General features: G+C 45.9%; 1 protein-coding gene and 1 long non-coding RNA gene across 4 annotated transcripts in view; one reads left to right on the top strand and one right to left on the bottom strand.

The window, feature by feature from the left end:
* The window catches only part of LOC134949303 (uncharacterized), a 55,405-nt gene extending 48,611 nt beyond the window's left edge, over nucleotides 1-6,794 (top strand). For all 3 annotated transcript variants that reach the window (XM_063937799.1, XM_063937798.1, XM_063937797.1), the window contains 5 exons: nucleotides 1,864-1,938; nucleotides 3,835-4,117; nucleotides 4,221-4,346; nucleotides 4,459-5,460; nucleotides 6,663-6,794. In XM_063937799.1, the coding sequence (XP_063793869.1) occupies nucleotides 1,864-1,938; nucleotides 3,835-4,117; nucleotides 4,221-4,346; nucleotides 4,459-4,578 (604 nt within the window). In that variant the 3' untranslated portion in view covers nucleotides 4,579-5,460; nucleotides 6,663-6,794. The remainder of the gene's footprint in view (nucleotides 1-1,863; nucleotides 1,939-3,834; nucleotides 4,118-4,220; nucleotides 4,347-4,458; nucleotides 5,461-6,662) is intronic.
* Nucleotides 6,795-6,804: 10 nt separating this feature from the next.
* On the bottom strand, nucleotides 6,805-7,781 carry LOC134949300 (uncharacterized). The gene is made up of 4 exons (XR_010183137.1): nucleotides 7,659-7,781; nucleotides 7,380-7,511; nucleotides 7,120-7,254; nucleotides 6,805-6,995 (listed from the first exon to the last, which is right to left on the bottom strand). It is a non-coding gene; the product is annotated as an uncharacterized LOC134949300 (long non-coding RNA).
* Nucleotides 7,782-17,303: the final 9,522 nt, after the last annotated feature.

The raw sequence follows: 17,303 nt of genomic DNA, 5'->3' as shown, positions 1-17,303 counted from the left end.
ATCAAAAAAACAAAAGTTAGCTTATCTGTGAATTCGCAGTCACAGGGTCAGATAGATTCAGTCAATGTCCTTTCTCAACATGTTTCGTCCTCAATGGACTTCATCAGGAGTTAGGTAGCCATATGAATATCCTACTACATATTTATACCTAAAAACAAGGGAGGGTTTACCACCCAAACCGCTGTCACTACACAATTAATTATTCCCCACTTGTGCACACTCAATGCCTATTCGTCAGTTTCCAATTCAAAAGTACCATCATGTGTTATAACCAGTGCAATCTAGCTCTGTGGGTCAGGTTCGTCATGGTGACCTGTAACACCGGCAGTAGTAATTCACTGATCTAATTACAGCTTCTCTTACCCATCTGTAATCAGATCTGACAGCCGGGACCCAAAAGGCTTATCACCACGTTGTCATGGTGATCGCGTTCCCTGTCTGCCCGAGACCGGAAGTCGAGTCACCAAGTTGTCATGGTGATCGCATAACGGTACTAGGCCATACTTGCCTACCTGACCCCCTCCATGAGGGAGAAAATGCTCTGTGCCTGGACTTTCCTGGTAATATATGATTGCCATCACCTGTGGTGAAACACCTTTCTTATCAATTAACTAGCTCACCACAGGTGATGGCAATCATACATTACCAGGAAAGTCCAGTAACAGAGCATTTTCTCCCTCATGGAGACGGTCAGGTAGGCAAGTATGTACTAGGCGCGTCTCCTAGCGTCTCACCTCCTTTGTTTAAGTACATGCTGTCACTTCAGAGACAGCAACCCTTAGAGTCCTACTCACCATCCGCCGCTGCATATGTGGTGATATTCTTCAACTAATGAATGGATAACAATCAGTCACAGTGCCGTATCCATGCGGTTGGCGTCCGATACCTCCTACATCACGGCGGTGGCCATTATTGGTTCTGGCAAACTCACTGGCAATCATTTATATAGTGACAGCACATATAATTAAAAATCCAACAACAAACAGCTAAAAGTTCTCAGATTGGCCGCATTCATTTTGTCGTTACTTAATGTACTAAGTTCTGAATTTCAGTCAATAAAGTTATTTGGTGTGTCGCTTCTTCCCTTTATATTGTATCTGAGAAAAACAAAATTCTATTCTACAGTATTCTATGCCATGGTATACTGAAGTGCTATTTACACTCTATTGTCCACAGTCTAGGCAGCTCCCTACACTACAGTATGCAACTCAATGCAGGCTTCTGCACCTCCCCACATTGATCACTCATAAGTATTCATTACCTCTGAGCTCACTGTATGCATGTACTGGGATACGGTCATTTGGTTGTAAGACATTAGGTCAACCCCTATTGGTTGACATGCAGTAGGTCAACAGGGTTGGTATGTTGACATGGTCTATATGTCAACATGTGCTAGGTTGACATGAAAAAAGGTTGACATGAGCTTTTCACAATTTTTTTAATTTATTCAACTTTTTCGCACTTTACGATCCAGGTGGAGTACAATTGGGAATGGTAACCTGTGTCAAGCATAGCAAGGCACCTTGCCCGAAGCGTGAGCCACGCAAAGGGACACGGTGCACTTATTGGAGTTTCCGGTCAGTTTATGAAGAAAATGAAATTTAAAAAAAAAAAATGATGTTGAACTTTTTTCATGTCGACATAGCACATGTTGACCTATAAACCATGTCGACCTAGCAACCCTGTTGACCTACTGCATGTTGACAAATAGTGGTCGACCTAATGACTGTCGACCTAAGTGTGGTCGACCCAATGACCCATACCCCGTGTACCTAAGCACCTCCCCACCCATTATTTACTGTTGCAGTATTCAGTATGTGCAGTAATGTGTCTAAGGGCACTGTACATTTTTTTTGTACCCAGGGCGTCAAAGTATAAAGTTGGAAAGAGCCTGGCGCCACAGTTTTATAGCGATACCGGGGACCATTGCCACAACCAGTAAGTCCTGAACTTTCTTTATTGTGTACTCTTTTATTTTTATTTATTTAAACTTAAATGATTATTTTTTTCCCAGTAATAATAAGAGACATACTCACAGTAAGATGTGTGCTTTGTCAATTTCTACCATGCAATTTTAAGTCACATGGTACCGACATTGAGTGTATACATGGGGGGTAATTCAGACTGCATTGCTGCAGCGGCAGTAATTGCAGTTTGAATTATTTTGTGCAGTGCACACACGCAGCGGCCGCACTGCACGTGCACACCCCGGGAACCCAGTGAGATGCTATCAGCATCTGAGGGCTGCAATTGCCTCTGCCTGATTGACAGGCAGAGGCGGTCGTGGGGCAGGAGGGGGTGTGCCAATGGCATTAGAACAAAAGTGAAGATACAGGGTTCCAAATCACTCAGGCACAGTGGTAGATGAAAAACCAACAGTGGTTTATTGAACAGAATGGGTAATAAACAGCTCAGCACACCTCTGTAATCCTATTCCACACAACAATTCCCACCACAAACTACTGACAGAACATTACTTCTTTGTCTTGGAGTAGAGAGTCTCTCACAGCTCCATGGATAGCTCTACTTTCAGTAGACCCCCAGAAGTTTCATATTGCAGGGGTGTGTTTGATCTCTTTGTCTTAGGATCTTACAGCATTAGAATACTATACATATTCTAATCAAGGTGATTACATCAGTCAGTGAGCCACCCTGTCTGATCAGCTCACTATTGGACAATAGGGAGTAAACAAAAAGGGACAATGGTACCATATATGATTCACCCTCTGAGTGTCCACTGTGGTGTATGAAAACAATAGAAAACTACAGCAGGTCTAGGCTGAGGTTTCCCTTCCAAGTCTCCTGGCTTCCCTTTGATTTAGTAGTTGAGAGAATGTGTTTAAAGCGATTTCCCTGTAGTTCTCTCTCAGCCCCTGACTTTTTTCCTGTTGTTCTCTCAGCAGTCAGAGTGCTGTTTCCTTCAAGGCTCACACAGAAGGGTTTATCCTCATCTGGAGCACTGGGAGAACACACTGGGGTATATTCAATTGAAGTCGGATCCATTCCAACATGCATTTGTCGGAATGGATCTGACAAGGGCTATTCAATGGCCATCTCAATTCAATTTTAAAAAAGGCGAATTGAGATGAGGAAGATGAGAGGAGGAGATGGGGTAGACGGGGGAGAGCAGCGGGGAGATGGGGGAGAGCAGCAGCTACAGCAGCGTAGCACTGTAGCAGGAGGATCTGGCAACACCGCCAGACCTCCTGGCAGCATCCACCTGGCTCCAGCAAGTGGGACCTCGCTTGCTGGAGCCGTGTGGACACTGCTATGAGTGGCGGCAGTGACACATCCTCCTGCTATGCTGTGCTGTAGCCGCTGCTCTCCCCCTTCTCCCTGCTGCTCTCCCCGTATCTCCGCGGCTCTCCCCGTCTCCTCTCAAGTCCCTCATCTCAATCCGACTTTTCTTTAAAGTCGGATTGAGATGGTCGGAAAGGGGGCCAAAACCTGTCTGATTTGTCCCCGTTTTCGACAGAAGCACGTGGATCGGTGGCTACTCTGCCGATCCACGTGTCTTCTGACAAGTCAGAATTCCCGACTTGTCGGATAATTTTGGGGTATATTGAATATGTCGGAACCCCTTCCGACCTAAAAACTTCGAAAACTGCCGTCTTTCTGACAGACGGCAGCTTTCGACTTTAATTGAATATACCCCACTAAAGGGTCCCATACACTAGGGAGATGTATCTCAGCAATGAGTTGCATCCAATTTTCCTGCAATCTGGCCGGGAGCTTCCTGGGAGCACTGCGATTGTGATTTGCTACTTGAGTGTATTTTTTACGTTATTTATCTCATGCAATCTAATGTTATTAAACCTATTTCCATGAGCACAGAGGACTACTACAGAAACATCTGCCACCGAGGATCAAAGAGCCACCAGGAGGGAACAGGATGTTTCCAAAGAGCCTCCTGCCACAGACCTGGATGAAACCAAGACAGTGGATATGCAAACCATCCCCAGCGTGTTTGAGTCCACAGGAGTCACGGAGGACTCTTTCGAGGGATTTGATGACAGCCAAATGGACCCAGCTTCATTCCCTAGCAGAAGACTTTCGGGAGAAGACATGGGTCGAGTCTTGGATGTCCCAGGAGCGGTGGGACCTCAGACTCAAGAAGGTACTGTAGAACTGTGAATGCAATGTGTGTGTTTTTTTGGGGATTGGAAAAAAAATGTATACTAATATTTTTTTCCCTTTGTTTATTGTCTTTTTTAAAACAGATGAAATGCCACAAAGAAGCTCTGTCATGGCTAGTGGAATTGGACCGTTTTTCAGACCGGACTTACTTCAGGAAGATTCGTACGACTAGGATGTGGATCCGCTGCCAACTGCTTCCATGCCTCTTTGTGAGTAATTTGTATATAGACATGCATAATGTTTTCCTCATTAAAAAGTGGTGCTAAATCCCTTAAAAATGTAAAGTGCACTGCAATTAGGTTTTTTAAATTTAAATTTCAGCTTCAACATTTCGAGTGGTGGCGGATATTCAACAAGGACAAGCACCTTCATGTGTCAACAGAGTCAACACCTTGGCTGTGGAGTTTCTGCAACATCAGGACAACTTCAGAGATACCATGAACATCCATATGGACGGTTTGAGGACAACAATGGACAGTATGGCCAACACAATTCAAGAAATGTGGAAGACACAACGAGAGGATTGAAACACCATCACCATGGACACTCTTTGGATTCTCACTACATCCGTCTGCAAATTGGTGCACAACGCGGCATGTCAAAGTGCCTCAATGAACAGCATGGCAGCTAGCCAAACATTAGCAAGTCTCAGCCTCATCGCGACTTCCATCCAACTCATCGCTGACAAACTTCCAGGAGCACCACAACCTCCACCATCAAGACCACCACCACCAGCTGCACAGAGACCCCCACTGTATGCCCTTCCTTCACTTACACCCTGGTATGGACAATCTCAACAATACCAAGGGTATCAAGGGATGTACCCCGTGTACAAGCATACCCGACCAGCAGCACCAACAAGACCTCCAAGAAGACGTACACCAGCACCAAGCACACCACTAATTCCAGATCCGGATAAAGAGGATACTGGAGTCTGAAATACGGTTGTATATTTTAATTTTTTTATATGTATACTTTTGTGTCCCTCTTTTCTCCTTCCCATTATTTTATTATTTTCTATGCAATTTTTTTTTAATGTGCAAATTTATCCTGACAAAGGAGTTGGGCGTTCGATTTTATATACTGTATACATGCGAGTGTGTGTATAAATGTGGTGAAAGGATGACAGCTCCTTTACATATTGGCTACGGTTTATTCAAATGGGCCATAAAGAGCAAATTCTGATCCCACATTTCTATTTTTTATAAAAAGTTTTTGAATTGTACCATGGTGTACTATTGGATTATTTACCATTTGTTTTCTTTAATAGGGTTAGGCCGAAATGCACTTGTGGAAAATGTTGACCATGTAGAGATGATATGGGTGAGTAACATGTCTCACACATCACACAACCACATAAACCTTGTCCCGCTAGGCCAGTAGTTCCCTACATCGGTCCTCAAAACCCCCCAACATTTCATGTTTTCCAGGTCAACTAGCAGGTGAACAGGTGTAATTATTACTCACTGACACATTGTAAAAGACCCACCGGTGGAGCAAATTTTTAAACTTGCAAACCTGTGAGTAGACCTGGAAAACATGAACTGTGGGTGGGTACTTGAGGACCAAGGTGAGGAACCACTGCACTAGACAATGGGTTTTAAACATGCAGCTCTTCTGCTGCTGTGGAACTACACATCCCAACTCGCCCTTCCTCAGTTTTAGCGTGTCTTAATAGCAAAACTGTGGCAGGACATGCTGGGATGTGCTGTACCACTGCAGCTGGAGAGCCGCATGTTTAAGACCCATAACATACAGTAGTGCAGGGATGGGGAACCCTCAGTCCTCCTGCTGATGTGGAACTACACATACCAGCATGCCCAGCATCAGTTTTACCATGTTCAAGAAGAAAAAATGTTACAAAGGCATGCTGGGCTGTGTGGTTCCACAACAGCTACAGGGCCTTTGGTTCCCCATCCCTGCTCTAGGCTCTTGTAGAACTTCACCTTCCAGCATTCTCTGCCACCAGGTGGCAGGGCATGCTGGGCTGTGTAGTTCCACAGCAGCTAGAAGGCCTTATGTACCCCCAACAGTTCATGTTTTTCAGGTCGTCTAGCAGGTGAAGAGGTGTATTCATTACTCATTGACACATTTAAAAATAGCCAATGGTGTCCCAAAGTATTTTGCTTGCAATCCTGTGAGGAGACCTGGAAAACATGGACTTCTGGGGGTACTAGTGTACCCACGTTGGTAACCACTGCTCTAGACTATGGGTCTTCACCATTTGGCCCTCCCTCTGATGTTGAAATACACATACCAGCACGGCCTGCAACAGTTTTTAATTATCTTTATAGAAAATCTGTGGCAGGCCATACTGGGATGTGCAGTTCTACAGCAGCCGGAGTGCCAAAGGATTCCCATCCCTGCTCAAGACTCCTGTAGAACTTAACATTCCAACATTCTCTGCCACCCGGTGCCAGGGAGTGCAGGTCTGTGTAGTTACCCAACAGCTGTAGGGATATGTTTTGAGAACCATGACATATTATTTTTCAAGTACTTATGTGTTTTTTTTCTATTTGTTTCAGGTATTCTACAAAGAAAAACCTAATGGAATATCAAGGTCAAGAAAAACACAAAGAATTACATTTCTAAGTTTTATTTTTGAATACAATAAAGATATTAAAACTTTTTTTAATCAATAAAATTTTGAAATCAAATAGTGTTTCCTTTAACTGCTAATGTAAATTTAATTTGGGCAGGACAGTGTTAATAGTAGGGATAGGACACAATATTGGGCAACACATCACGACACAGGGGGGAGGCACATTGCAAGTAGGCCGTCATGGTAGAAGGGGGGGTGTCAGCTCCACTTTTCACTGTAGAGGGGTTCATGGTCTTCAAGTACATACAAGGGAAACCTGCGGAAGGGAAAAAGGTTTAATGACAAGGTATAACAGTGTGTTTCATTCCAGTTTCCAAAGAGGGACCCAGGTGCAAAACAAAAGTGTCACAACATTTCAAGTTTGGGGTACATCATCTCACCTGAGGGGTACTCCTGGTTACACCTCAGTGGGGGGGTCCACATCACAAGTAGGCCATCATGGTAGAAGGGGAGAGAGTCAATGCCACAATCAGCTGTAGAGGTGTCCCAGGAGTTTAAGAACTTACAAGAGAAACCTGCAGAAGAGAAAAAAGAGTTTTTAATAAAAAGGTATCTGTGTTTTCTATACAGCAGCAATAGAGGAGCCTAGGTACAAAACAAAAGTGTCACAACATTTCAAGTTTGGGGAACATCATCTCACCTGAGGGGTTCTCCTGGTCACACAGCAGTGGGGTTTTCGCATCACATGTAGGCTGTCAGGTTAGAGGGAGAGTGTCAATGCCACTTTACACTGAAGAGAGGATCAAGAACTTCAAGAACATCCCGGGGAAACCTGCGGAAGAGAAAAAAAGAGTTTTTAATAAAAAGATATAACAGTGTGTGGTCTATCCAGCAGCAATAGACGGGCCCAGGTACACATCATTGGTAGTAAAAAAAAAACAGTGTCACAACATTGCTGGATGAGGTGACATCATCTCACCTGAGGGGTACTCCTGGTCACACCGCAGTGGGGTGGTCCACATCACAAGTAGGCCATCAGGGTAGAAGGGGGAGAGTCAACACCACATTCAGCGGGAGACATATCCCAGGACTGCAAGAACATCTCTGATCAAGCTGTGGAAGAGAAAAGAGTTTTAAATAAACAGGTATAACAGGCTGTGTTCTATCCTGCAGCAAAACAGGGGCCCAGGTACACAGCATTGGTAAAAACACACGTGTCACAACGTTGGTGGGTTAGGTTACAGCATCTCACCTAAAGGGTACTCCTGGTCACACCGCAGTGGGGGGGGGGGGGGGGGGGGGGACACCTTCAGTAGGCCATCATGGTAGAAGGGTGGAGAGTTTGCACCACATTTAGCTGACGAGGTATCCCAGGACTTCAAGAACATTCCAGAGAAACCTGCGGAAGAGAAGAGTGTCTTCTATCCTGCAGCAATACAGGGGCCCAGGTACACAGCATTGGTCCAAACACACGTGTCACAACATTGGTGGGTTAGGGTACAGCATCTCACCTGAAGGGTACTCATGGTCACACCACAGTGTGGGGGGGGGGGGGGACATCTTCAGTAGGCAGTCAGGGAAGAAGGGGGGGGACAGTCAGTGCAATATTCAGCTGGAGATGTTTTCCAGGTCTTCAAGAACATTCCAGAGAAACCTGCAGAATAGAAAGGAGTATTTAATAAAAAGGTATTACAGTGTGTTTTCTATCCAACAGCAAAAGTGGGGCCCAGGTAAGCAACATTGGTAAAAAAAAAAAAAAACCCACAAGTGTCACAAAACAAGTTTGGGGTGCAGCATCTCACCTGAAGGGTACTCCTGGACCCACCGCAGTGGGGGGTACCACATAGCTAGTAGGCCATCATGGTAGAAAAGGGGGGTCAGAGCCACATGAGAGGGGATCAGTGTTTTCAAGAACATTGTTAAAAAATCAAGTGTTAAAAAAATATTTAAAAAAACATAAAAAACTGTCTCTTAAAAAAAAAATATATATATACATATATATCTCATGAACATATACATATACACATTAGAAGCCCCCCAAAAAATATATATATTTTTTAAGTTTCCACCTAAAAAAATTGTCTGACACACTGAAAGATTTCCAACAATCTTCTATTGAATATAGTTCTGTCGGAAAGCTGTCGGATTGCCATTACTACACATTACAGCAATCCGACAGTCGGAAAGGAAGCGTTCTGACAAGTTTGCTGTCAGAAACCGGGGATTGAAATAGTCAGACTCAATCCAACAGTCGGAATCCGACAAACTTAGTCAGAAAAGCCCCGGTTTCCGACAGTCAGATCAAATCCGAAAGCTATTGAATACATCCCTGTATCAGAATTTGGGAGAGAAGGTCTTCCTTTGTCCTTTGTCATATTTAATAGCAAGAAATGCTGTCTGAGATAATAAAGCTATTTATGCTAATAAAATCCAGAACTTAGTACACAATGTAACGACAAAATGAATGCGACCAAATACGACAACTTTTAGCCCCATTTTCGACAATTTCGGCAAGCATGGTGGCACAGCAATGGAGACCATCTTGAAGTCATAATAATGAGAACCTGGTGGTACAGTGGATTACATGTTTATGTCCATTTGAATGCTTTCTCAGATAATAAAGCTGTTTATGCTAATAAAATTCAGAACTTAGTACACAATGTAACGACAAAATGAATAATGTGAACAGGGCGGCAGTGTGGCATTTTATTTTGTAGAAGGGGACTTCATTTATATAAAGGGAAGTAGAAACACACCAAATAACTTTATTGCATTAAAAAATAATAAATAAATACATACAAAAAAATAATAATAATTGCACGTCCCGCTGTGTATTGAACCCGGGGGTTTACGCATTGCGGGCAGACACTGTATTCAATAGGCCACAGCCAACCATGGTAAACGTGAGCACCCCTGGTGTATAAGTGATGTGTTTTGTCTGATTTGTGTTTTTAAAAAAAAGTTGTATTTAATCTGCCAAGCTTTGCGGCACCACAATGGAGACCATCTGGAAGTCATATTAATGAGATATGGACCCAGTGGCATAGTGCATTACATATTTCTGTCCGTTTGAAAGCAACTAAACCTCAAAGTCGCTCCTGTTACGATTCCTGTACTCCAGACTGGAGAAGATCTTATGGCAGAGATCTGAGTACAGGAATGAAATACAGGTTGTGGGAGCTGGAAAGCCTAGTAACCCCTGGCACCCTAACTCCGTTGTCTCGCCCGTGTTATCAGAAATCCCCTGCGAGACTATGGTTGCTTGAGCCCATGGCAGCCGCGTTCGAAGGGCGGATTATGTCTGCCCAACCCCGATGCCCCCGCAGGTCTTAATGGGAGACAAGGGGAAGTCCGAGACAGGGTGATAACAAGGGGCCCTCTGACTAAGCAACCAAGCCAGGGGTTACAAGCTAACTTAACTAAATCAAAAGGTATGTGCGGACTAGCCGCCAGGGAAAAGGACAACCAAAGATCCACTGATCCGACACTCCTATCCGGCACCGCTGGACACCAGAGTGGATCTTGTGGAAGCGGAATCCTCCGCAAAGCTCCAGAACACAATATAAACAAAATAATAAATAATAGCGGACAAGCCGCAACACACGGCTGCGCCGCGACTCACGAACACCACCAGATGTTAAAGGTGCTCGATCAGACTCCAGGAACAGATGGTAACTTCCGAGTACAGGATCACTGAGAACAGGAACAAACGAACAGACCGGGACTGGGAACTCTCTCAGCAGCAGAATCAGACAAACAGGAAGCTATCACCGGCGTCTGTGAGGAGTCCTGGGAGTGCTTTTAACAGAGAGTCCTAATTAAACAATCCAGAGCAGCTGGCCCACTGCATGATTCCAACTGACAAAATGCAATCAGCAGCCAAGTGAGGCTGAACACATGGAACAAGCTGCAATTACACAGACTAACCAGCGGCAGCAGACAAGAGCATACTAAAACAGAGCAACAGGAAATCCTGGCATGCAAGACAACTAATAAACATGAAATACCTAACAAAAATGCAAAACAGGAATGAGCCACAGCCGTGGCTCATAACATTACCCCCCCCTTGAGGAGGGGTCAAAAGACCCCAAAATTCAGACTATCCAGAACAAGGGATACAAAAAAAAAAACCTGACACATTGGTCTAACAGACCAGAAAACAAAAAACAAGCTGTAGCAACAACTTGTAACAGTGCCCTCCCCTTGATGGTGGCCACTGGACACAAGACAAGGAGAAAAAAAAAAAATCTCTCTTTTTTTTTTTTATCAAGGCAAGAGTCAAAAATTATTTCTTTTTCTTCTTCTTCTTTTTACAAAGCTCTTTAGGTCTGACCAAGGTAATTCCCCAAACATTGTCTGAACTGATGGTACCACCCAGCAAGGCTGCGTTCAAATCAGAGACAGGTCTCTTACCCTTGGGAGCTGAACTTTCTGGTAAAGTACTATTATTAGAAGAAGAAGTCAGAAAAGCACATCCTGCAGTCAAAGCAACGGGCTGGGACTCTTGTGCCGAGTTTACAGTATTTGGTGGACTCTCAGCAGACAAGACGGGTGACTTAGAGGAACCTGAACCAATTTCTTTGAAACCGTATCTTTTAACAATTGCATCACAGAATGCTTGGGGATCCTGAAGAATGGGATCTTCAGCTTTCATTAGGCTGGTTGCCCACTCAGAAGGCTCTCCTCTAAAAGAATAAATCAGATAGAGCCCAAGGTTTTCTGAAGTGATGCCCAGAAATGGTCTAGACAACATAATAGTGTAATAGTGTTTGAAAAGCGCCATAAATTGGGCGAAGTCCCCATCAAAGGTTATGGATGTTGAAATATCAGAGTCAGGATCTGTTTCCTTTTCATCTGACTGACTGGAGTGCTTTGCTAGGACCTGGTCACTATTGACCTTACTCGAGGCTGAGACTCTCTGAACCCCACCCGGGGCTGAGACTTTCTGAACCCCACCCGGGGCAGTGACTTTCTGAACCCCACCCGGGGCAGTGACTTTCTGAACCCCACCCGGGGCAGTGACTTTCTGAACCCCACCCGGGGCAGTGACTTTCTGAACCCCACCCGGGGCAGTGACTTTCTGAACCCCACCCGGGGCAGTGACTTTCTGAACCCCACCCGGGGCAGTGACTTTCTGAACCCCACCCGGGGCAGTGACTTTCTGAACCCCACCCGGGGCAGTGACTTCCTGAACCCCACCCGGGGCAGTGGCCTCCTGAACCCCACCCGGGGCAGTGACTTCCTGAACCCCACCCGGGGCAGTGGTCTCCGGGAACCCCGCTGGGGCAGTGGCCTCCGGGAACCCCGCTGGGGTCAGCACCTCGGATTCTTTTACTGGGACCGGGCCGTTGGCCTCCCTGACTGGGATCGGGCCACCGGCCTCCCTCTCTGAGTCGATAATTATCGAAAGTTCTTCCGTGACTATGACTTCCGGGACTTTTGCTGAAGCAATAACGTTCAGATCCTCCACTAATGCTATGCTTCTTAAGTTCTTTCCTGGGGAAGCGACTTCTAGACCCTTCTTTGGGGCTGCGTCTCTCGAGACCCCACTTGGGGATATTACTTCAAAGATCCCTTCTGGGGTTTTGCTTCTCGAGTTCCCTTCAAGAACTATGGTTTTAGATACCCTTTCTGGGGTTGCGCTCCTCAAGTCCCTACCTGGGGTAACAGCTTCTGAGACCCCTTCTGGTATGGAAACCTGAGCTACAATATTTGATTTCCCTCTATAAGCTTGGGTATCGGGTACCGCTCCAGCACTCTGGGCATCGGGTACCGCTCCAGCACTCTGGGCATCGGGTACCGCTCCAGCACTCTGGGCATCGGGTACCGCTCCAGCACTCTGGGCATCGGGTACCGCTCCAGCACTCTGGGCATCGGGTACCGCTCCAGCACTCTGGGCATCGGGTACCGCTCCAGCACTCTGGGCATCGGGTACCGCTCCAGCACTCTGGGCATCGGGTACCGCTCCAGCACTCTGGGCATCGGGTACCGCTCCAGCACTCTGGGCATCGGGTACCGCTCCAGCACTCTGGGCATCGGGTACCGCTCCAGCACTCTGGGCATCGGGTACCGCTCCAGCACTCTGGGCATCGGGTACCGCTCCAGCACTCTGGGCATCGGGTACCGCTCCAGCACTCTGGGCATCGGGTACCGCTCCAGCACTCTGGGCATCGGGTACCGCTCCAGGACCCTGGGCTACGGGCACCACTCCAGGACCCTGGGCTACGGGCACCACTCCAGGACCCTGGGCTACGGGCACCACTCCAGGACCCTGGGGCACCACTCCAGGACCCTGGGCACCACTCCAGGACCCTGGGCACCACTCCAGGACCCTGGGCTACGGGCACCACTCCAGGACCCTGGGCTACGGGCACCACTCCAGGACCCTGGGCTACGGGCACCACTCCAGGACCCTGGGCTACGGGCACCACTCCAGGACCCTGGGCTACGGGCACCACTCCAGGAACTTGCAACTCCGCTTCCACAGGAACCTCAAGAGAGGAGAGAAACATTCTCTTTTGATTCCTGAATCTATAATGGGGCTCCCTTGCCCAAGGACCCCAATTATAGGACAGAGAGCTTTTTTGTGTGGGTTGTGTGACAAGTACCTCTGCCACAGTAGAGACAGGAGTAGGTCTTGTATCATGACTCAACTTGGACAGAGGGCAAGACTCGTCACCACACTTTGGCTTGCGCAACTCACAGGTCTGCAGATAATGGCCTAAACCCCCACAATATAGGCATAAGTTTAAGTTTCTGCGACGCAGACGCTCCTCTTCTGAGAGCCTGGGCCGCAGAAAACTTTTAAACTTTTTCTCTTCAATTAAACCAGAGGATTCTCTTGTCACCATACTGTGAACAAGAGTCTCTTTAGAGATAGATGTACTCTCAACGACTTCTGGCAAAATAAGCAAGATTTTAGTCAGAAGGTTTTGCAGTTGCTTTAGGGATTGCTGAAAAGCTTCTAGTCGCTCTGGTCTCAAAGCACTGAATACAGAGTTCAGGGCTGCGAGAGATGCCTGCAGGGCTTGCATAGTAGACATAGGAGGATTTAAAACTAGACAAGACAAGACAAGGCAAGACAAGGCTAGGCAAGGCTAGGCAAGGCAAGGCAAGGCAAGGCAAGGCAAGACTAAATTTTGCTAAACAAATCAAGACTTTTTTTTTGTATTTTTTTTTTTTTTTTTAAAACACCGGACTGGATTCTAAACTCCGGACTGGATTCTAAACACCGGACTGGATTCTAAACACCGGACTGGATTCTAAACACCGGACTGGATTCTAAACACCGGACTGGATTCTAAACACCGGACTGGATTCTAAACACCGGACTGGATTCTAAACACCGGACTGGATTCTAAACACCGGACTGGATTCTAAACACCGGACTGGATTCTAAACACCGGACTGGAGTCTGCACACTGAATTCTATACAGGACTGGATTCTAAACACCGGATTGGATTCTGCACACTGAATTCTAGACAGGACTGGATTCTAGACTAGACACTGGACTGGGCCAAAAAAGAAAAAAAAGTTTTATTTCTTTTTTGTGGTAGGGCCGGTGATAATGTTACGATTCCTGTACTCCAGACTGGAGAAGATCTTATGGCAGAGATCTGAGTACAGGAATGAAATACAGGTTGTGGGAGCTGGAAAGCCTAGTAACCCCTGGCACCCTAACTCCGTTGTCTCGCCCGTGTTATCAGAAATCCCCTGCGAGACTATGGTTGCTTGAGCCCATGGCAGCCGCGTTCGAAGGGCGGATTATGTCTGCCCAACCCCGATGCCCCCGCAGGTCTTAATGGGAGACAAGGGGAAGTCCGAGACAGGGTGATAACAAGGGGCCCTCTGACTAAGCAACCAAGCCAGGGGTTACAAGCTAACTTAACTAAATCAAAAGGTATGTGCGGACTAGCCGCCAGGGAAAAGGACAACCAAAGATCCACTGATCCGACACTCCTATCCGGCACCGCTGGACACCAGAGTGGATCTTGTGGAAGCGGAATCCTCCGCAAAGCTCCAGAACACAATATAAACAAAATAATAAATAATAGCGGACAAGCCGCAACACACGGCTGCGCCGCGACTCACGAACACCACCAGATGTTAAAGGTGCTCGATCAGACTCCAGGAACAGATGGTAACTTCCGAGTACAGGATCACTGAGAACAGGAACAAACGAACAGACCGGGACTGGGAACTCTCTCAGCAGCAGAATCAGACAAACAGGAAGCTATCACCGGCGTCTGTGAGGAGTCCTGGGAGTGCTTTTAACAGAGAGTCCTAATTAAACAATCCAGAGCAGCTGGCCCACTGCATGATTCCAACTGACAAAATGCAATCAGCAGCCAGGTGAGGCTGAACACATGGAACAAGCTGCAATTACACAGACTAACCAGCGGCAGCAGACAAGAGCATACTAAAACAGAGCAACAGGAAATCCTGGCATGCAAGACAACTAATAAACATGAAATACCTAACAAAAATGCAAAACAGGAATGAGCCACAGCCGTGGCTCATAACAGCTCCGAGATAATAAAGCTGTTTATGCTAATAAAATCCAGGATTTAGTACACAAAATTAACGACAAAATGAATTGTGTGAACAGGCGGCAGCGTTGCATTGTATTTTGTAGAAGGGGACTTTTTATAAAGGGAAGAAAGTGATTGGCCAGCCTCTCACAGATCACTGCCTACTGCCACAGCATTCTATTCAGCACTGTAATCTTAACGTGGAGCATTCGCCACCCAGAGGTTAAACTGGGACAAGGTACCCCACCTTCTTGCAGGTCCTACACTATCACAAAGTATCAAAAATTAAAACCTGGCAACTGTATCACATATAATAAAACTGCAAATATGCCCACTAGGTTTAATGTGTACCTGCCAAACATCTTATGGCTTTTAAAGGTACACTAGTCACCTGACACTGGCTGATAAATTACTAAGGAGTAGCTGACACAGGTTTAGAACAATTGAGATTACACAGGGGTGCATGAAAAGGCCTGTGGCCACAGTTAATAAGAGTTAACCAAAGAGTAACCCTGCAATATACAAACTAATACAGAAAACCACAGCACTCGCCACCCCAGAAGCGGGGTGCAATGTCTGCACTCACCACTCATAGGGTGGGGTGCATGCAGCCCATGGCCACCTACCCAAATTCATACAAACAGAAAGTTCAGCACTCACCATAGCAAGCTCACTTGTCCTCACAACATCAATAAATAAATTATTAACTGTGGCCACAGGCGTGCCAGGAAAAATGCAGGCGTGGCTGGGAGAACGCAGGGCGTGTTTGTGACGTCAAAACAGGAACTGAACAGTCTGAAGTGATCACAAGCGCTGAGTAGGTTTGAAGCTACACTGAAACGGCACAAAAAAATTGTAGCCGCTCGTTCGCACTTCTGCAGAGCTAAAATACACTCCCAGAGGGCGGCGGCTTAGCGTTTGCATGGCTGCTAAAAACTGCTAGCGAGTGATCAATTCGGAATGACCACCAGAGTGTCTGACTGCAATGTCATAGGCAACAGGTTAGGATCCTGGGTACATCAGCATTCCGAAATGTAATAAAGGACAGTGTGACTGAACAACAAATAGCTGTCAAGTCCATGAATACTGTATATGTATTAGAGACAAATATGCACTTATCTAATTACCTTCACGTGCAGGTTCCCCCCTTTTGAAGCCAAGCATCTCCTGACCACCCCTGTCTCCTAGCCCTACCCCCTCAAGATCAGACAGGATTTGTATGGGGACGTAGTGATGTATCCACCTGTATGAGTCGCTTCGCAGGTTTGGATTCCCCCCCCCCAAAAAAAAAAATTAATAATTGCTGCTTATTTAAGCATTAAATGCATCCTCCCCTTTGTGTAATAGTGGGCAATAGTTATATTTCTAACCCCATATCAAGGCAGTGGGAACCAGACAGGGATTGCCCTTGTTCCTTCTTTTATTTACATTGGTTTTAGAACCTCTGGCAATTGCCCTACTGGCTGATCCTCAATTTCAGGGCATTCAAGTAAGTTCTACTGAACTCCAAAAATTTTGTTTGCTGAAAATTTATTGCTGTTTATGTTCCGGCCCTCTACATCTATCTCAGCTTTTTTACAGCTTACAATATATATATCAACCTTCACTTCATTTGCAGGATGCAAAATAAATGTGACTAAATTGAAGGCCTTTCAACTATCTAGACCAGATTTACTACCAGGCTGCATTCCACTTGCTTCCCCTTTTCCGGTCATTTCTTCACAGTTGAAATATTTGGCAATTTTATCTCTATTAAACAAATTTATGCTGCTAATTTTCCACTTACAATAACCAAAATTATACAAAATAGAAAGGGGTGGCCTCCCCCCCCCTCTCCCCCCCTTAAACTCTAGTGGCTCCATCCTAATCCAAACCCCTAAGCAAACACTAACCTCTAACCCACACCCATAAACAAAGCATAATACCCTAATCTACAAGACTCGGGCTGCTCCACCCATCACTTTCTGCTCAGAAACAAGACACAGTATAATACATTATGTGATATATATTATATATTGTACACATTGATCACAAAATTTCGTTGTAAACAATATTTCCAATTTTTCCTTAAGGGATTAAACACAAAGATACT

The sequence above is a fragment of the Pseudophryne corroboree genome, chromosome 8 (assembly GCF_028390025.1).
Source record: "Pseudophryne corroboree isolate aPseCor3 chromosome 8, aPseCor3.hap2, whole genome shotgun sequence".
Lineage (NCBI taxonomy): Eukaryota > Metazoa > Chordata > Amphibia > Anura > Myobatrachidae > Pseudophryne > Pseudophryne corroboree.
The sequence above is the reverse complement of the archived record's forward strand: the minus strand, read 5'-3'. Positions and strand labels throughout refer to the sequence as shown.